This window comes from Mustelus asterias, chromosome 6 (assembly GCF_964213995.1).
Source record: "Mustelus asterias chromosome 6, sMusAst1.hap1.1, whole genome shotgun sequence".
Lineage (NCBI taxonomy): Eukaryota > Metazoa > Chordata > Chondrichthyes > Carcharhiniformes > Triakidae > Mustelus > Mustelus asterias.
In genome coordinates this window covers 136,689,691-136,711,421 of record NC_135806.1, presented here as the reverse complement: position 1 = coordinate 136,711,421, position 21,731 = coordinate 136,689,691, and the positions used below count along the sequence as shown (strand labels likewise).

At 43.0% G+C, this 21,731-nt stretch overlaps 1 protein-coding gene across 2 annotated transcripts; it reads left to right on the top strand.

The window, feature by feature from the left end:
• The first annotated feature begins 4,249 nt into the window (after positions 1-4,249).
• LOC144495165 (regulator of G-protein signaling 12-like) lies at positions 4,250-12,665 on the top strand. Of its 2 annotated transcripts, none has more exons than XM_078215157.1 (3): positions 4,250-4,383; positions 5,702-7,757; positions 8,107-12,665. In XM_078215157.1, the coding sequence occupies exons 2-3, from the start codon at positions 5,856-5,858 to the stop codon at positions 8,107-8,109; spliced, it is 1,905 nt and encodes a 634-aa protein (XP_078071283.1). In that variant the 5' UTR covers positions 4,250-4,383; positions 5,702-5,855; the 3' UTR covers positions 8,110-12,665. The 2 variants fall into 2 exon arrangements, with proteins under 2 accessions (XP_078071283.1, XP_078071284.1); XM_078215158.1 differs by having other exon boundaries at positions 4,324-4,387; positions 5,706-7,757.
• Positions 12,666-21,731: the final 9,066 nt, after the last annotated feature.

Here is a 21,731-nt window from a genome sequence, read left to right as displayed (position 1 = left end):
GTTCTCTTGAAGACCAGAGTGGTAGACTGTGTATGGAACCAAAAGAGATGGGGGAGATACTAAATGGTTTTTTTGCATCCGTATTTACTGAGGAAACGGGCATGGAGTCTACGGAAATAGGGCAAACAGGTAGGGAGGTCATGGAACCTTTACAGATTAAAGGGGAGGAGGTGCTTGCTGTCTTGAGGCAAATCAGAGTGGATAAATCCCCAGGACCGGACAGGGCATTCCCACGGACCTTGAGGGAAGCTAGTGTTGAACTTGCAGGGGCCCTGGCAGACATATTTAAAATGTCAGTATTCACGGGGGAGGTGCCGGATGATTGGAGGGTGGCTCATGTTGTTCCATTGTTTAAAAAAGGTTCCAAAAGAAATCCGGGAAATTATAAGCCAGTAAGTTTGACGTCAGTGGTGGGCAAGTTATTGGAAGGTGTGATAAGGGATAGGATCTACAAATATTTGGATAGACAGGGACTTATTTGGGAGAGTCAACATGGCTTTGTGCGTGATAGGTCATGTTTGACCAATCTATTAGAGTTTTTCGAGGAGGTTACCAGGAAAGTGGATGAAGGGAAGGCGGTGGATGTTGTCTACCTGGATTTCAGCAAGGCCTTTGACAAGGTCCCTCATGGGAGGTTAGTTAGGAAGGTTCAGTCGCTAGGTATACATGGGGAGGTAGTAAATTGGATTAGACATTGGCTCAATGGAAGAAGCCAGAGAGTGGCAGTGGAGGATTGCTTCTCTGAGTGGAGGCCTGTGACTAGTGGTGTGCCGCAGGGATCAGTGTTGGGTCCATTGTTGTTTGTCATCTATATCAATGATCTGGATGATAATGTGGTCAATTGGATCAGCAAGTTTGCTGATGATACAAAGACTGGAGGTGTAGTGGACAGTGAGGAAGGTTTTCAAAGCTTGCAGAGGGATTTGGACCAACTAGAAAAATGGGCTGAAAAATGGCAAATGGAATTTAACGCAGACAAGTGTGAGATATTGCACATTGGAAGGACAAACCAAAGTAGAACGTACAGGGTAAATGGTAGGACTCTGAAGAGTGCAGTTGAACAGAGGGATATGGGAATACAGGTACAGAATTCCCTAAAAGTGACATCACAGGTGGATAGGGTCGTAAAGAGTGCCTTTGGTACATTGGCCTTTATAAATCGAAGTATCGAGTATAAAAGTTGGAGTGTTATGGTAAGGTTATATAAGGCATTGGTGAGGCCGAATTTGGAGTATTGTGTACAGTTTTGGTCTCCCAGTTACAGGAAGGATGTAAATAAGGTTGAAAGAGTGCAGAGAAGGTTCACAAGGATGTTGCCGGGATTTGAGAAGCTGAGTTACAGAGAGAGATTGAATAGGTTGGGACTTTATTCCCTGGAGCGTAGAAGATTGAGGGGAGATTTTATAGAGGTGTATAAGATTTTGATGGGTATCGATAGAGTGAATGCAAGCAGACTTTTTCCGCTGAGGCTAGGGGAGAAAAAAACCAGAGGGCATGGGGTTAAGGGTGAAAGGAGAAAAGTTTAAAGGGAATATTAGGGGGGGGGGCCTCTTCACGCAGAGAGTGGTGGGAGTGTGGAATGAGCTGCCGGATGAAGTGGTAAATGCTTTTAACATTTAAGAAAAACTTGGATGGGTTCATGGATGAGAGGGGTGTGGAGGGATATGGTGCAAGTGCAGGTCAGTGGGACTAGGCAAAAAATGGTTCGGTACAGACAAGAAGGGCCAAAAGGCCTGTTTCTGAGCTGTAATTTTCTATGGTTCTATGGTCTGGATGTGTCTGTTGCGATCATCTGAGCAGATCCTGTGTATACACAGGGCTTGTCCATAGGGGATGGCTTCTTTAGCGTATTTAGGGTGGAAGCTGGAGAAGTGGAGCATCATGAGGTTATCTGTGGGCTTGCAGTACAGTGAAGTGCTGAGGTGACCGTCCTTGATGCGTGCAGTTCTGGTCACCTCACTATAAGAAGGATGTGGAAGCGCTGGAAAGAGTGCAGAGGAGATTTACCAGGATGCTGCCTGGTTTGGAGTGTCGGTCTTATGAGGAAAGGTTGAGGGAGCTGGGGCTGTTCTCTCTGGAGCAGAGGAGATTGAGGGGAGACTTAATAGAGGTTTATAAAATGATGAAGGGGATAGATCGAGTGAACGTTCAAAGACTATTTCCTCGGGTGGAGGGAGCTATTACAAGGGGGCATAACTATAGGGTTCATGGTGGGAGATATAGGAAGGATATCAGAGGTAGGTTCTTCACGCAGAGTGTGGTTGGGGTGTGGAATGGACTGCCTGCAGTGATAGTGGAGTCAGACACTTTAGGAACATTTAAGCGGTTATTGGATAGGCACATGGAGCACACCAGGATGGTAGGGAGTGGGATAGCTTGATCTTGGTTTCAGATGAAGGTCGGCACAACATCGTGGGCCGAAGGGCCTGTTCTGTGCTGTAATGTTCTATGTTCTATGATGAAGATGCGCGTGTCCAAGAATGCAACCGATTCCAGAGAGTAGTCCATGGTCATCGATGAACATGTCATCGATGAAGACGAACATCTCGCCCAGGCCATCCCCACGCCCCTACTTCTTGCCTTCAAACAACTGCACAACCTCAAACGGACCATTGTCCGCAGCAAACTACCCAGCCTTCAGGAGAACAGTGACCACGACACCAACGTTGTCTACCTGATACACTGCAGGAAAGGATGTCCCAAGGCATGGTACATTGGGGAGACCACGCAGACACTACGACAACGAATGAATGAACACCGCTCGACAATCACCAGGCAAGACTGTTCTCTTCTTGTTGGGGAACACTTCAGCAGTCACGGGCATTCAGCCTCTGATCTTCGGGTAAGCGTTCTCCAAGGTGGCCTTCACGACACACAACGCAGAATCGCTGAGCAGAAACTGATAGCCAAGTTCCGCACACATGAGGACGGCCTCAACCGGGATCTTGTCACACTATCTGTAACCCCCACGACTTGCCTGGGTTTGCAGAATCTCACCAACTGTCCTGGCTGGAGACAATACAAATCTCTTTAACCTGTGCTTAACCCTCTCTCCACTCACATTGTCTGTACCTTTAAGACTTGATTACCTGTAAAGACTCACATTCCAACCATTATTTTGTAAATTGAGTTTGTGTCTTTCTATGCCCTGTTTATGAATAGAACTCCCACTTACCTGACGAAGGAGCAGCGCTCCGAAAGCTTGTGGCTTGTGCTACCAAATAAACCTGTTGGACTTTAACCTGGTGTTGTGAGACTTCTTACTGTTATAATCCAGGTCAGGAACTCCCAAGATATTTTATTAAGGTTTGCAGTTTAAATTTTGGCACAAGATGGTTCACTCCGGATACGATTGAAAGGGCCCACGATGGAGCTTTTATCAAACAAACCATTTCCAATTCAAATATCAACGCTCTTAACCGACATCCCAATTCAAAACTTAACGGATCAGCCGCGCTCGAGCGCCTGTCTCTGGCCGGGAAAGGTCGGATAAACAATAAAAACTTGTGGAAGATTCTCTGAAAACCAGTTTGACCCGTTTAATTTTTAACACTTAAATCGGGAGAATAGTTTTAAAAAAGGTTATTTTTAATTTTTTTAAAAAAAACAAACGACGTCGATTATAATAGGTGGGGGGGGGAATCAATACTTGGTTAATTTTATTTTTTACAATAAGTTTGGAAAGGACAATGTTTGGTCGCGGCTCAAGGAAGTCTTGCTTTTGAATCTAACCGGCGGTGAGTCAAACCTTACATGAGAGGCAGAAACGGGCCGGCAGCTTTCAGCCCAACTGGCGGCTTCAACCAAACCGGTGCTCAGTCATTGCCCCAGAGGGGGCGCGGACACTTTGAGGTGATCGACGGCCCCCCTCCTCCAATCGGTGTGGCGGTTGCCCTTAGTGACGGCGCCCAAAACACACATCGGCGACGCTCATTGGCGGAGTCGTCCGTCAATCAAGTCCTGGCGAGCGCCTGCAGCCCAACGGGCGGCTCGGGGCGGTCTCGCGCTTCAGCCTAACCGACGCTCAAGGCAGAGCGAGAGCGGAGGGGCGGGCACCGTCAGCTGATTGACGGCCCTCGTCCTCCAATCGGCGTCGCGGTTGCCCTTAGCGACAGGGCCGAAACACACATCCGCGACGCTGATTGGCGAAGATGCCCGTCAATCAGGCCCGGGAGAAGGCCTCGACCCCGCCCAACCGACCCTGACCCCGCCCCCTTGTGGAAGTTTTTTTCTTAAGAGAAGTCTCTCTCTCCAAAGTTTGAGAGCTAGGAGCCATTTGGAGTGATCCCCAAGGGGGGTGGGGGAAACGGTCTTCCATTTATGTAAGCAGTGCAATGTGCTAATGCTTTGAATCCTCATTGGATTTGGAAATAAAATGAGTAGGTATGTAAAAGACTGGGAAAGTAACGCCTTCCATGGTGTATTGATGAATTGTTTTTATTGTGCGAGTTGTTGGATTTCATTCAAGGTTGTGCCATTGTCTAGTTTTGTATTTCTCTGCTTTGCCACGCAAGACAAAAAGCTCATCATTCTGGGCTTGGCCTGGGTGTGATGTCCTTATCTTTATAGCGCCCAAACACGACGGTTATAAATCAAACTTGTGTAAGTGAGTTTTGCCCATCAGATTATATATTTTTATTTATATATAAAGGAAGCCTTTAAAACCGCGCCCAAGTGGCTGTAATCCTGGCAACCCACGAAGTCAAACAAAGTGAGCCTTGTCCCTGTCCATCTCCCTTTTCCAGATAGATTTTGGCTTACTTTTTTGGTCTCAAACCGGGCATCTTTACGAATGCGGCGTTCCCCACTGTATTACTTTAAACGTGTTTTCCAGCTCTTGTGGGGTAAGTTTTAAAACCTGTGCGAATTGCAAGTATGAGGGAGATTTAATTATTTAACCCGAGAGACTTTTGGGAGCCCTTGATTATTTATGGGCATATAGATGTGAACATCTGGATTTTGAGGCATTATAAATTTGCTGCAGTCTAAAATATTTACATTGAAATTATGCAGAAGATTGATTACTATAAAGCTTTGTTATTTGGTATCGTTTTTATTTGAATCATATTTAAAATAACATCAGTACAATCAATTTAATTTACTAAGAGTTCAGTGGCTGTTTAATTTTTCTGTTGCATGCATTTGCAATACAATTTTCTACTTGGTTTGTGTTCTGTGCAAGTTTATCTGATCTACTGTATGCTGTAAAAATGTGGTGATGGAACATATTTCTTAAGTTCTTGACAAATGGATTGTTTTCCTTCCATTTTTTTCTCCAAGCAGTTTTTAGTTAGTAAGCCTACAAAAAAAAACTATCTTTTTTGGAGAAGAAAATGCTGTCTCTGGTGAGGATTTTTAAAAAGAAGTCTCTGATATGAATTAGAATTCCACCTGCCTTGTAAACAAGGTCAAATTCTGAAACTACAATGTATATAAGAGGATAAATTGTTGTTGGATAGTTCACTTAACAGACCTGCACCAGCCTGGATTCTTATCATCGCAAAGCACAAAGGTCAAAAACTGCCAATTTAGTATGAAATTCTCCTGTACACAAGTACTACTTGTTTGATTTTGAGAACTTTTCTCCAATAAACCAGGAGTGCTCCCAAATGAAATGAAAGACTTGTGTTAAAGTTTAAAAATTTACTGTCTTTCCCAGTTGAAGCTTATGGTTTGATACATACTATATTTTTCATTTCAGGTAGTTTTATTGGGACAGCTTGCATGAGTTGGAGAGGCGTTTAAAGGCATGGCTACAATGAGCTTTCTCCTGAAACACACAACTGATTGCTCCCTGGCCATTTTGATACTGTTTCAAGTTTACCATTGTGCGGTGGGAGGAATATAAATAAACAATGCATAGACAAGCTGATCAAGTGAAACATCGTTCAAGCAGCAATCCTGCTCTTCGGATGAGGAATGTGGATATTGCCAGAGGGCGAACTGGATATGGATTCACTCTTTCTGGCCAAGCCCCCTGTGTGCTTAGCTGCATTCTGAAAGGAAGCCCAGCACACTATGTTGGGCTTCGATCTGGTGATCGCATACTTAACGTTAATGACATTAATGTCTCTAAAGCCTCTCACGAAGATGTTGTGAAACTGATAGGACAGTGCACAGGAGTGCTGCGACTTGTCATTGCTGAGGGTAATAACCACTCTGACACAGGTTCTAGTGATGAGGAACTTTATTTCAATGAAGCCAAAGTGGCTTGGATGAACAGTAAGCCAAAGTCAAAAGTACTGGGTCTGAACAGAGCTGAAAAGGTTGTTGCCGATGTACAATCAGGCGGCATATTCAAAATGCTTTTTGACAATTCCGGTAATCCTGCCAAGTGTGGTAGGACTTGTATACAGCAACAAAGACAAGTGGCTGAAAAAGCCAGTGGATTTCCGACCAGACGTGGAAGTGCAAAAACAAACCACAATTCACTTTCTGAAGAAGAAGTAAAGAAGGTATTGAATGATGACTCTGTTTTTGTGAATGGCCTTGAAAACCAAGATGGATTTGTCCTAGATGCTAGCATTTTGAATGTTGGGATGATGGTAGGCTACTTGGGTTCCATTGAATTGCCTTCAACTAGTTCAAATCTGGAAAATGATAGCTTACAGGCCATTCGTGGTTGCATGCGACGCTTGCGTGCTGAGCAAAAGATTCACTCCCTTGTCCTAATGAAGATAATGCATGACAGCATTAAGTTATTCAATGACAAAAATGTTGTACTGGCTGTGTACCCTGCAGAAAAATTGGCCTTTAGTGCTGTGTGCCCAGATGACCGAAGATTCTTTGGACTGGTCACCATGCAGATGTCTGATGATCATAGCCTTGCTAGTGAAAATGATGGTGGACTGAGGACTTCGTGTCATGTCTTCATGGTAGACCCAGACCTCTGCCAGCACAAAATTCACCAGGGTATTGCTAGGCGATTTACTATCGAGTGCACACCAGATCCAGATACCAATGGTTGCTTGGAGTTTCCTCTTTCCTCTCAACCTGTTCTCCAGTTTGTATCGGTGTTGTACAAGGACATGGGAGAGTCATTTGAAAGTATGCGTGCAAGAGCTTTTCTTGACGGGGACTTATCCGATGGACAGCAGAACAATAGCACTGGTAGTAACAGTGATAGTGGAATTGGATGCTATAGTCAGGAGGAAAAGAACAATAGAGTTTTGGTTGTTGATTTGGGCACCAACTCAAACAAACATGGCCCCCACGGTGCCTGGAATAACGTTCCAGGTAAAGGGCAAATGCAAGGTACTTCTCAGTGGAATGGTTGTCGTCCTGACCTGGAAGGCAAATTCCATGCACCTCGACTTTCCGATTTGGCACAGAATGATTGCTCTTTACTTAATGGTAACAGACACCTTGGTCCTAGTTCTCGGCTTGATGTTCCAGGAACGTCTCCGTGGTCTGTGTTTACTTCGGCTAAAAAATCCGATGTAGTGAACAGTGCTCCTTGTTCAACTCCAAGGTGGCTTCCTCTTCATATCCGTAAAGACTGGCAGTACTGTAGCAGCAGTGATCAGGAATCCTACGCAGAATCCACGGATGGACTGTCCAGTGTGAATTGTAGTACGCTGAAGCAGGATCTACCCCCTCCAATGAGCAAGATTCAGACGGAAAAGTATAGAGTTGGAAGTGGCTTAGGCCAGCCTTTTCGCACTGTATCTCAAAAGAGCGAACTGACAAGTAAACTGTTTGGGATTGAAAAAATGTTTGGGATACAACAAAATAACAAGAAAAGCAAAGACAAAAAGGTAAGGGTGTGACACCCTAAAATGTATATGGTTTGTTAGTGCACAACATTTTCTACTGTAGTACAATGTCTCTGATAAGTTTACAAAACTGCACAGTAGAACTGATTTTTTTCCTTTTGTGCTTTGCAGAATTTATTTTTAAGAATGCTGTGATGGCATGTTTCCATTTTATCCTTCGCAGTTACCAAAGGTGCCTCATAATTGCAAGCATGAAACAGTCATTCATCCACTTTGGGCTTCAGCTAACTTGTTGCATGTGCTTGTAATAATTCAAAACAGTTACATTACTCTTTACATGCTACAGAATACGTCGACCTTTCCTTAAAGTTGGTTTATCTTCCCTTTGCAGTAAAAAGCGTTTACAAAGGCTTTAAGTCGCTGTGAAGTCGGCTGACGGAAGCAGAGTGTCCATGGTATGTGCGTACATACTGAAGATACTGCATCTGTAGTGCGCCAAAGTCTTTACGTGCACTACAGACATTGTTGCAATACCTTTACTCCATACTGACCAGGCATATCAAAACATTGCCATGAAATGATATGGCGTTTATATGAATTATTTAATGCGTCGTAAGAAATTGACGTATCCACTGCATGTAAATTATGTAATTAACGAATTAACATGAAAAGTATAATGAAACAATATTCAATGTTTTAAAACATTGTTTTATTCTAACTGAAGAGGCTAGTCACAGTCTAAAATTATGGGAGAGTTGAATTGGGTTGGTAACATTTGAGATATAATTGAATAGTTTCTCATTGTGAATGGGGGTAGGGATGCTCAGATTTATTCCTAAAGTCCTCCAAAAAACTACTTCAAGCTGTAGTCATTTTGCATTACAGGTCTAAAGTAGTAGCCCCAAAGCGTTGTAGAGGCTGACTTATTGAATATATATTCAACGCTGAGATAGATAAATTCTTAAACTATACAGGGGAGCCGAGGGTTATGGGAAAGGAGCAGGAAAGTGGAGTTGAGACTGGAATCAGATCAGCCATGTCCTATTGAATGACTGAATAGGCTTGAAAATCCTTGACCTAATCCTGCTTCTACTTCTTCTGAAGGTCCCTGTTATATTGTTTGGTTATGAATTCCACCCATACGATCAGGAATTCTGAAAATGTGAACTTACGTTTCAAATGTACAGATAGGAGCAGCTGCATTTTCAGAACATTTAGCACGGTTTAAGTTTATAAAGTGCCCATGAGTCTATCAGACCCCCCTGAACATTTCTTGTCTAATCTGAAGTTAGTTCTGCTCCATTGCAAGCCAAAGGATGTGAAAATGATCTTCCTGCAGGCGTTTACTGTTGTTTCAGTTTTGCAATGCCGACACTTCTGTGTTACTGAAGAGTAGAAAATACCAAAGCAGAATTGACAGAATAACTGCACACTATTATGTACTTACATTCTTCTTCAACTAAATAATGAAATGTATTTATAGTTTTGTCAAATGGGGGAAAACCTTGACAACCTTCAGCTTTCTTCAGTTCAGCTGATTTTTTGTTTTGTAAGACAGATTGTAATGTGCATCTAGTGTTGCTGTATGTGCATTTTCCAGGCCAAAAGATATGTATCTAATAACATCCTTCATTGAAGCACTAAATGAGTTGATGATCGTCCCAGTACTGTGCTTGTTCAGTATTATTTAGAGCAACTATATACTTTCCCTGGAGGGCTGAGGGGTTCTCTCAGGAGAAACTTGAGTAGATTAGGCTCAAATTCCCTGAAGCTCAAAAGAATGATGGGTGATCTAATTGAAACCCATTAAAATATTTAAGTGACTTGACAGGCTAGCTGCTGTGAAAATGTTGCCCCTAGCTGGACAATCTGGAACGCAAATATATTCAAGTCAGAAGCTGATAGTTTTTTGGGAATTCAGGAATATGGTGATCAGGGCTGCACGGTAGTTAGAACTGCTGCCTCAGCACCATGGACCCGGGTTTGATTCCAGTCTCGGTTACTGTCTGTGCGGAGTCTGCACGTTCTCCCCGTGTCTGTGTAGGTTTCCTCCCACAGTCCAAAAGAGTTTTAAAAAGTTTATTTATTATTGTCACAAGTAGGCTTACATTAAAACAGCAATGAAGCCACTGTGAAAATCCCCTAGTCGCCACACTCGGCGCCTGTTCGGGTAAAAGTGTGCTGGTTAGATGCATTGGCCATGTTAAATTTTCCCTTGGTGTGCCTGAACAGGCGCTGGAGTTGGGCAACTAGGGGTTTTTCACAACTTTGTTGCAGTGTCAATATAGAAACTCGGGCTTGAAAGATCAACTGGCCTACTCCAGCTCTGATTTCTTATGTTCTCGTATGGAGTTGTAAACATTATTGGTAGATGGGTTGAGTGGGGCAGGAAACTAACTGTCTTTGCAACAGATACCAATAAGTGATTATCACTTATCCACATTAAAGTTTGCTGGTGTCCCTGTAATTCTGTTCCTTCTGGGAATTTTTTAAATTATTCATTCGTGGGACATGGGTGTTGCTGGCTGGACAGCATTTATTGTCCATCCCTAGTTGCCTGAGGGCAGTTGAGAGTCGACCACATTGCTGTAGCTCTGGAGTCACATGTAGGCCAGACCAGATAAGGAAATTAGTGAACCAGATGGGTTTTTCCGAAAATCTTCAATGGTTTCATGGTCATCAGTAGAATCTTAATTCCAGATATTTTTTATTGAATTCAAATTTCACTATCTGCCGTGGTGAGATTCGAATCTGGGTCCCCAAAACATCTGAGTTTCTGGATTAATAATCTCGCGATAATACCACTGGTCATCATCTCCTCCTGTTCACTCATCATCTATATTATAGCAGAGGGAGCAAGGCTCTCCACCAGACTGTGGAACATAATAGAGAGGAGCTACTCTGAAAGAGAACTAACTAAAGTTGAGCAATTCATTATTATAGCCTTTTCACTATTTTAATATAATTGTATGGATAAGTTTTACTGATTGAACTAAGTAGACCAGATCATAACTTGCTCTGTACACTGCCTTGTTGTGGAATAAAGCTGCTTAATGACTTAGTCCTGCTAATGGAGAGATTGAAGAAGTATAAAAGCAAACAGCATGGATGTCCAATTTAGGTTGCAAGGGCCTTGGGTCTCACACTACTGTACAAGTATTAATATGCAATTTTAGTCAACTCCCAAAAAATAAGATGCTTAGACTGTGTATGGTAGCAACTGATTCTGCTGAAGCTGAGAACTGTCTGTGACAATATTGAATCACCAAGTGAAAAATTTTATATTTGAACTGTGAAGAACTCCTCCCGTATGATAACTAGATAATTTCAACTGTAGTTTCTGTCATTCCAAAGGTGATTTCTGTTGGAGGTATTTTTTGTCTGGAGTATTTTGAGCAAATAACACCAGGCTGATGTGTTGGTTGCAAATCTGTCACTGGTTGTGGGAACAGTTTGAATTAGGTGTTACTCAAGAGATAAATCATCAGACTATTTATGCAGATGGTGTCTCAATCTGACACTAAACAGGCCCAGTCTACTCTCGCAGGTGGATGTAAAAAAAATTCATAGCACTATTTTGAAGAAGAGTGGGAATGTTATTCGTGGTCAATATATATCCTCCAATCAAAATGGCTGAAACAGATTATTTGGTTATTATATTGCTGCTTGTGGGAGCTTGTGTGTGAATTGACTGCCACACTTCATTACATGGAGATGCCGGCATTGGACGGGTAAGCACAGTAAGAAGTCTCACAACACCAGGTTAAAGTCTGTTGGAATTTAATCTGGTGAGACTTCTTACTACACTTCATTACAACAGAGACTAGACTTCTGCACTTCTGAAGTACTTCATTGGCTGTAAAATTCTGAGTTTGTGAAAGGCACTCCGTGTGTGTAAATACATATATACATACGGATCTTACTTTGTTATTTGTTTGAATGGAATTTAGTAAAACAGTTTTGATGCTAGGTTATTGACAGTTTGTATCTCAGTATAACTTTTGCTGTTTTTCACTGGCCCATTTTGCAGCATTGGTCTGTTGTTGGAAACAGATATTAATTTGAACCTTAGCCGTTTCAATTATAGATTTTGCAAAAGGTCTGATTAATGTAGTATGAAGAAGGTAAACCCTAAATACCAATATGATATCTTGTAATTCAGTATGGAATTTCAGTAGGGCTTGTTTGCTGTTATTCTATTCAATGTTGTGCTACTGGTATTAATTTAATAATTTACAGTGCTTTTACTTGGAGGACATCTAAGTAAATGCTGTGGGGAGTTTTGTTTTTTGTTCACTTAAAGCAATCCTGCTTTTAGGATATGATTTTATTGAATTCTAGAATGTGGCAGCACAGAAACAGACCTTTGACGTAATGAGTCTCTTGGTGGTGATCTTTATTTTCTTGAGCCAGCTAGTTATCTCCTGCATCTTCTCTGCAGACCCTTCAACGTTTCTGTTTCCCTAACAATTTTCAAAAAATCCTTCCAGAACACCTTATGAGACTAATCCACACTCTACCCAGTGTTTAAAAACAAATCTTGTTTCCTTCTAATTATTTTGGGGTCACTTTAAAATTGTGTTATTTCATCAGTCATAATCTGCCATAAGTTTGAAGACCCCTATCGGAACACCCTTAAATTTTTCTCCTGTAATGCGGGCAAGAAAATAGTTCTAACTTCTCGAGACTCTCTCCACATCTAAATATTGGTTAGAAGTAAAGGCAGAGCAGTCATTTCAACTGGCATCGTCTTGGACCCACATAATTTCAGTAAATCAGGTTGTGCTACTTCATTTAAATGATACATTTGGATGTGTTCCACATTAAAGTTTCTCTTTGCCTCATTACAAACACATATAAACCCAGTGAGAACTGATTTAGGAAAGCATGGTTGAGGAACTGTAATTGGGGCTATTAATAAATTATCTAATCTAGTGCATGAGTACTGAAATCGAACTAAAGCAGGGAAAATAGCACCGTAACTGCCCTAATTTAATCAAAACGGAGACCTTGGCAGCTATTATCCTTGAGAAGCCTGTGTATGATAAATGATAAATTTTGTAGGTATCAGTATAAATGTTCAATCATTATTTAATAAGATCTAGTTTAGGAACATAATGCTTTTTCATCTGACATTGAGCAAACGTTTGCAGGATAAACATTCTTCAATTATGTATAATTGGTCAGTTTTGGCGCTTTTCAGGGTCTTTGATCTTCATTTTCATGATAATGTCCATTCTGGAATTTAAACATATAATTTTGCATTTGGGAGAATTTATCTCCTCAGAATAAGTTCCACTAACCACGCAAGTGCCTGCTGATTCTGGTTGAGTTCATTTCTGAAGTTTACTATTGGTGAATTAGGACAATAGCATGACTGAGGGTTTCAGATGAGCTTAAATTATTCATCCGTTCTGCCTAATTAATCAGGTCTGTGGACTCGCACTGTACAGATGGTGACTGTGTGTTTGTAATCAATGCCAATGTTGTTGATACTGAAATTTAATTGCATTAGAGGAATATTAAAATGTTAAATATCCAAGGATTCTAATCTTGGGAGGAGTCAAAACAAAACTTGGATAAATATTCTGATTACAGTAAGCCATCCTAACAGAGTAGGAACAATAGAGTTTATTGCAGTGGGACCCTTTGTAATCTTATTAGTTTGGCATCAAGATATAGCTTTTAATTGTCAGCACTTTTAGTAATTAGGAGTAGGCAGATTTTGTTGGTTGTATGTTCACTTGAATGATATCCAATTCTGTTTTACATGATTCAAGTGAAACAAGGCCTTCAATAACTTACTGCCTGTCATAAAGGTATTTTATAAATAAAGCATCTTTACTGTGTAGTACATATTCCTTCTTGCACAGATCCTGCTAGGTAAGAAATTCAAAGAACTACAGGAAACACTGAGGGTGCAAATTTGGACTAGGCTTTTCGAAGCTTGTCATAATCCTGTACACCCCTATCCGAGCTCTCCTCAATCTCTTTTTACTCCATTGAGAACAACAAACCCTTGCTTCCTCAACATAATCTTTATAACTCATCGCTGGAACTATTCTGATAAACCTTCTCTTGACCCCCTCAAACCCAGATCCCTCTGTAACTGAAAACACTCTAGAATTGGAGCATTAAGTATACATTGCTTCTCCCTAACCTTTCTGGAAACATGCATCACTTCACACTTCTCGTATTAAATTCCACCTGTCACTGCTAGCCTATCTATGTCCCTTTGCAGTTGATTGATATAATCTTCACTGTTTGCCACACCTACAATTTTGGTATCATCAGCAAATCCTAAGGGAATGCAATGGTCGCTGACTAATATGGATTTTAATAAATCTTTATAAAAATAAAAACAGAAAAAGCTGGAAGAATTCAGCAGATCTGGCAGCATCTGTGGAGAGAGAAACAGAGTTGATGTTTTGAATCCATATTATTCTTCTTCAGAGCTCTGCTCCTCTCTCCACAGATGCTGCTAAACTGGCAGAGTTTTTCCAACATTTTCTGTAATTATTTCAGATTTCCAGCATCTACAGTATTTTGCTTTTATGTCTGCTTTTTGTATCCCCTGACTATTGTTTCTAAAACCTTGCCCAACTCTGTTGTTAAACAGATTGGCCTCTAGTTACTGGAATGTTGTTATAGGAGAAGGGGACAGGAGAATGGCAGCTTGCCACCATTTCAGGTGGGGGTGGAATCTGGAGCATTGAGGAGTGGAAGGGGAATCCTAGGAGGACAGGGTGGGAACAGGTCCATCGAGGAGTGAAATGGGAAGGGCCTGGCCTTGGATGTGCTGGGAAGATGGTCAAGATAAGGAAATGAGGGGCCTAAAGGGTGGTGTCAGTAGTGTCCACACTACACAGGGTGCTAGCTGGCAGAGTCTTTGAACTTACTTAAATTTTAGTTGTCCCCGTTGAGAATGATCTCAGATAATGTGCTTTACAGTGCATAGATGGGAGGGCCAGTTGAGCCTGCAAGTTCAGCCACGTCCCACAGAGTGGCAAGTACAACATTGGTCACTAACATGAACATTCAATAAAGAATGAATGCTAAAACGCAAAATAGTTTCTTCCACAATAAAGAAAATGTTCCTAACTCCCCTGTAACCATCAATGCATGCCAATCGTGTGGTGTGTCAGTATATTTAGCTCCCTGACCAAGCTAGTCACAACAAATAACAATGGTGCACACATGAATGAAGTGAAACAAATGAAATATGAAATTTAAATTTGAAAAAAATGTTTGCACTTTCAATAATTGTTATGTTCATGGCAAGTTGGGGTGGTGATGTCAAGCCTCTCTGTTTGATCAGGAGGATTTTTTTATAGCCTGTCCATACCTGCTGCATTGTCAGCTGATGGCAGGTTTCACTATTGAAAAGTATCTCCTGCTTTGTGATCATACATGTCCCCTGTGCAAGCTGCCAACACTTTAAACTGTAATTCAACTCATGTGGAAACCAGTAAAAAGCAGGCGAGTGGAAATGATGCTTACTTCCTGTTCTGCTATTGGGGAACACTGTGCCATGGTTAAAATTTCACCCAGAAACTGAGGAAGAGTATCATTTTATATTTTATTTTATTGTCCTGGAAATATATCCCTTGCATTCCATTTGCTTTCTCAATATTCTTGTGACATTGGTTATGGCCCTTCAATAAATCATACCAGGATGCTATCGGGACTTGATGGATTGAGTTATAAGGAGAGGCTGGATAGACTGGGACTTTTTTCCCTGGAACGTAGGAGGCTTAGGGGTGATCTTATAGAGGTGTATAAAATAATGAGGGGCATAGAGCAGTAAGTTAGTCAACAACTTTTCCCAAAGGTAGGGGAGTCTAAAACTGGTGGGCATAGGTTTAAGGTGAGAGGGGAGAGATACAAAGGGATTCAGAGGGGCAATTTCTTCACACACAAATTGGTGAGTGTCTGGAATGAGCTGCCAGAGGTAGTAGTAGAGGCGGGTACAATTTTGTCTTTTAAAAAGCATTTAGACAGTTACATGGGTAAGATGGGTATAGAGGGATATGGGTCAAATGCGGGCAATTGGGGCTAGCTTAGTGGTAAAAACTGGGTTTCATGGACAAGTTGGGTCGAAGTGCCGTTTACATGCTGTAAACCTCTATGGCCAGAGCATCATGTGCTTCTCTCAGTCTTTAGGCTTGAGCATGTATTCCTATTGTGGGTGCATGACTTGCCATTGCCCTAAGTATACTCATAACTCTCTAATATTTATCTGATTTGAAAGACATCAGCCAGCTATGAGCCTTTCCCTTTTTCAGGCGCTATATTAAGATTCCGTAACAAGTTCTTCTAAAAAGAGCGCATTTTCGGTGTTCAGTGGTCATTAACAAAATCAGGAATTCTACAATGGAGGAAATAGGATGACATTACAGCCTTTCGATGATTTTGAAAAGTTAAAAGCCCCTTTGGAGGAGAGAATGTTGCCCAGAAGATTGATTTGTGCAACGGCCACAGAATTAAACCATTTTTCTAATTATTTCATTCTTGGCTGAAGATGAAAATTCAAAAACCTTAATTAGAATGCTTTCAAATGTTTTTCTATGCCTGCTTAGTTCTCTCTCAATAATTTGTTAATTCTATACAAAGTACAAGGGCAAAATGGTATTCTGTGAAGCATTATCTACAGTAAGAAGTCTCACACCAGGTTAAAGTCCAACAGGTTTATTTGGTAGCAAATACCATAAGCTTTCGGAGCGCTGCTCCTTCGTCAGATGGAGTGGAAATGTGCTCTCAAACAGTGCACAGAGACACAAAATCAAGTGACAGAATACTGATTGGAATGCGAATCCCTACAGCCAGCCAGGTCTTAAAGGTGCAGACAATGTGGGTGGAGGGAGCATTAAACACAGGTTAAAGAGATGTGTATTGTCTCCAGACAGAACAGCTAGTGAGATTCTGCAAGTCCAGGAGGCAAGCTGTGGGGGTTACTGATAATGTGACATAAATCCAACATCCCGGTTTAGGCCGTCCTCATGTGTGCGGAACTTGGCTATCAGTTTCTGCTCAGCGACTCTGCGCTGAAGTGTGTCGAGAAGGCCGCCTTGGAGAACGCTTACCTGAAGATCCAAGGCTGAATGCCCGTGACTGCATTATCCTTTGCCTCCTAGATAATGCAAGCATTATCTAGCCAGAGATTTTGTTCATAACCTCCAAATACATAGAAAATATCTCCTTGTAAATCATGAAAATAGTTATTTTTAGTTATTAATATCATTTAGTGCATATAGTTTATCGGGGTGTATGGCTTTCAGAATAGCTTCAATAAATGTGAACATCAGTGTATTTGCCACAACTGACTCCCTTGATTCTTACAGAACTTGTTTTCTATCTTTTCCTGTCAGTTTTGGTATGTGAACTTGGTTCAGATTACATTAGGTATTTAATTCCACAATAAATGTATGGAACTTCAGAAGTTGTAATATGACTCTTCTGCGTCCTTCATGCGAAAGAGGCCACCTTATTATGCATGCTTTTTACTTGTTAATAGCAACCTGATATTTCACAGCATCACTATTACCATGTCTTATGTGAATCTTGCCCAACATGCATGGGGCGGCATGGTGACACAGTGGTTCGTACTGCTGCCTCACAGCGCCAGGGACCCGAGTTCAATTTCGGCCTCGGTTCACTGTCTGTGTGGAGTTTGCACATTCTCCCCATGTCTGCATGGGTTTCCTCCAGGTGCTCCGGTTTCCTCCCACAGTCCAAAGATTTGCGGGTTAGGTTGATTGGCCATGCTAAATTGACCCTAGTGTCAGGGGATTAGCAGGGTAACTAAGTGCTATTACGGGAATAGGACCTGGATGGGATTGTGGTCGGTGCAGACTCGATGGGCCGAATGGCCTCCTTCTGCACTGTAGGGATTCTGACTCCCAATGTTGAGACGTTTTAATTGCATCTTTACGTCAAAACAATCTGGCATGGCTATGAATTCTGGAACTGGCAGTAGTCGAGTCAAGTTTTCTTTTTCTTGATTATTGGTAACCAAATTTTCAGCTTAGTAACAACACTGCTAAGCGTTTGTTCAAACTCTTTGAGTCAGTCACATTTCAATCCTTGTGTTCTAAAATAAATTGACATTTGCTGATGACCTCCGTAGTGGGACGGATCTCAAGAACAAAACAAAGAACAATACAGCACAGGAACAGCCCCTACGGCCCTCCAAGCCCGTGCCGCTCCCTGGTCCAAACTAGACCATTCTTTTGTATCCCTCCATTCCCACTCCGTTCATATGGCTATCTAGATAAGTCTTAAACGTTCCCAGTGTGCCTCCACCACCTTGCCTGGCAGTGCATTCCAGGCCCCCACCACCCTCTGTGTAAAATATGTCCTTCTGATATCTGTGTTAAACCTCCCCCCCCCCCCCTTCACCTTGAACCTATGACCCTTCGTGAACGTCACCACCGACCTGGGGAAAAGCTTCCCACCGTTCACCCTATCAATGCCTTTCATAATTTTATACACCTCTATTAAGTCTCCCCTCATCCTCCGTCTTTCCAGGGAGAACAACCCCAGTTTACCCAATCTCTCCTCATAACTAAGCCCCTCCATACCAGGCAACATCCTGGTAAACCTCCTCTGTACTCTCTCCAAAGCCTCCACGTCCTTCTGGTAGTGTGGCGACCAGAACTGGACGCAGTATTCCAAATGCGGCCGAACCAACGTTCTATACATCTGCAACATCAGACCCCAATTTTTATACTCTATGCCCCGTCCTATAAAGGCAAGCATGCCATATGCCTTCTTCACCACCTTCTCCACCTGTGACGTCACCTTCAAGGATCTGTGGACTTGCACACCCAGGTCCCTCTGCGTATCTACACCCTTTATGGTTCTGCCACTTATCGTATAGCTCCTCCCTACATTATTTCTACCAAAATGCATCACTTCGCATTTATCAGGATTGAACTCCATCTGCCATTTCTTTGCCCAAATTTCCAGCCTATCTATATCCTTCTGTAGCTTCTGACAATGCTCCTCACTATCTGCAAGTCCTGCCAATTTTGTGTCGTCTGCAAACTTACTGATCACCCCAGTTACACCTTCTTCCAGATCGTTTATATAAATCACAAACAGCAGAGGTCCCAATACAGAGCCCTGCGGAACACCACTAGTCACAGGCCTCCAGCCGGAAAAAGACCCTTCCACTATCACCCTCTGTCTTCTGTGACCAAGCCAGTTCTCCACCCATCTAGCCACCTCCCCCTTTATCCCATGAGATCCAACCTTTTTCACCAGCCTACCATGGGGGACTTTGTCAAACGCTTTACTAAAGTCCATATAGACGACATCCACGGCCCTTCCCTCGTCAACCATTCTGGTCACTTCTTCAAAAAACTCCACCAGGTTAGTGAGGCATGACTTCCCTCTCACAAAACCATGCTGACTATCGTTAATGAGTTTATTCCTTTCTAAATGCGCATACATCCTATCTCTAAGAATCTTCTCCAACAACTTCCCCACCACGGACGTCAGGCTCACCGACCTATAATTACCCGGGTTATCCTTCCTACCCTTCTTAAATAACGGGACCACATTAGCTATCCTCCAATCCTCTGGGACCTCACCTGCGTCCGGTGATGAGACAAAGATTTGCGTCAGAGGCCCAGCGATTTCATCTCTCGTCTCCCTGAGCAGCCTTGGATAGATTCCATCAGGCCCTGGGGATTTGTCAGTCTTTATATTCTCTAACAAACCTAACACTTCCACCCTTGTAATGGAGATTTTCTCCAACGGTTCAACACTCCCCTCCGAGACACTCCCAGTCAACACATCCCTCTCCTTTGTGAATACCGACGCAAAGTATTCATTTAGGATCTCCCCTACTTCTTTGGGCTCCAAGCATAATTCCCCACTTTTGTCCCTGAGAGGTCCGATTTTTTTCCCTGACAACCCTTTTGTTCCTAACGTATGAATAAAATGCCTTGGGATTCTCCTTAATCCTGTCTGCCAGGGACATTTCGTGACCCCTTTTTGCCCTTCTAATTCCCCGTTTGAGTTCTTTCCTACTTTCTTTGTACTCCTCCAGAGCTCCCTCCGTTTTTAGCTGCCTGGACCTAACATACGCATCTCTTTTCTTTTTGACCAGTCCCTCAATTTCCCTGGTTATCCACGGTTCTCGAATCCTACCCTTCCTATCCTTTTTTACAGGCACATGCCTGTCCTGCAGCCCTAACAACTGTTCCTTTAAAAGACTCCCACATGCCAGATGTGAATTTACCCTCAAACAGCCTCTCCCAATCAAGAGCTGCCAATTTCTGCCTAATCCCACTAAAGTTAGCCTTCCCCCAATCCAACACCTTACCCTTGGGACACCACTCATCCTTTTCCATCACTATCCTAAAGCTAACAGAATTGTGGTCACTATTTGCCACATGTTTCCCTACCAAAACTTTGAAGACCTGACCGGGCTCATTCCCCAGTACTAGGTCCAGTATAGCCCCCTCTCTAGTCGGGCTATCTACATATTGTTCCAAAGAGCCCTCCTGTACGCATTTTACAAATTCCTCCCCATTCAGAGTCCCAGCTCTCAGCGATTTCCAGTCTATACCAGGGAAATTGAAGTCTCCCACGACAACAACCCTATTTTTTCTGCACCTATCCAGTATCTCCTGACATATCCGTTCTTCCACTTCCCTTGGGCTGTTGGGGGGCCTGTAGTATATACCCCCAACATAGTGACTGCGCCCTTCCTGTTTCTAAGCTCCACCCAGAGTGACTCGTTACACGAACCCTCTGAATTGTCCTCCCTCTGCACCGCTGTAATATGCTCACCAACTAATACTGCTACTCCCCACCTCTTTTGGCCCCTCCTCTGTCTCGCCTAAAACACTTGTACCCTGGAATATTCAGCTGCCAGTCCTGTCCCTCTTTCAACCAAGTCTCTGTCACCGCAACCACATCCAAATTTCTCGTGAGCATTAAGGCCCCAAGTTCGTCTGTCTTAGCTGCTACGCTCCTTGCATTGAAGTATAAGCACTCCAGACCTCCAGGCCCAGTGAGGTCGTCCTACCCCAGAGTGCTCTTCTTCTTTGCCAGCCTTGTCCCAGCCCCAAGCTCGTCCCCAGCCTCTACACTTGTAGACCTAATATTTTGATCCCCACCCCCCTGCCATACTAGTTTAAACCCCACCGAACTGCACTAGCAAAACTCCGAGCCAGGATATTCGTGCCCTTCCAACTTAGTTGTGACCCGTCCTTCCTGTACAGGTGCCATCCTCTCCTGAAAACTTCCCATTGATCGAGAAAAATGAAGCCCTCCCTACTGGACCAGTCCTTTAGCCAAGCATTCAATTGTACTAACTCCCTATTCTTAGCCTCACTGGCACGAGGCATTGGGAGCAGCCCAGAGATGGCCACCCTGGAGGCCCTACTTTTTAGTCTATTTCCCAACTCCCTGAATTGCTCTCGTAGGATCCCCCTGCTCTTCCCATCTACGTCATTTGCACCAATGTGTACAATGACATCTGTTTCTTTATCTTCCCCTTTTAAGATGCCTCCTATCCGCTTGGAGACATCCATTACCCCAGCACCAGGTAGGCAGACTACCATCCTGGAGTCCCGTTCGCACCCACAGAATCACCTGTCTGTGCCTCTAACCGACGCATCCCCCACCACTATTGCTCTCCTAACCCCTCTCTTTCCTTTCCGGGCCACAGAGCCTGACTCTGTGCCAATGACCTGGTCACTGTGGCTTACCCCTGGAGAGTCATCCTCCTCCACACTATCCAAAACAATATACTTGTTTTGGAGTGGGACAACCACAGGTGACCCCTCCACTAATTGCTCACTCCCCTCCCCTCTCACACCTGTCGCCGAGCCCTTCCTATTATGAGAGACAGCCACTGGAATACTCTCTGGTACGTTACCCTTCTGACCTTCACTCCTCCTAACTGTGACCCACGTGTCTTCCTCCCGATGCCCCGGTGTAACTAGTTCCCTATAACTCATGTCAATTATTCTCTCATTCTCCCTGACTAGACCAAGGTCA

What these genes read in the sequence shown, in the direction of transcription:
- LOC144495165 (XM_078215157.1), top strand. Translation starts at nt 5,856, where the DNA reads ATGCATAGACAAGCTGATCAAGTGAAACATCGTTCAAGCAGCAATCCT.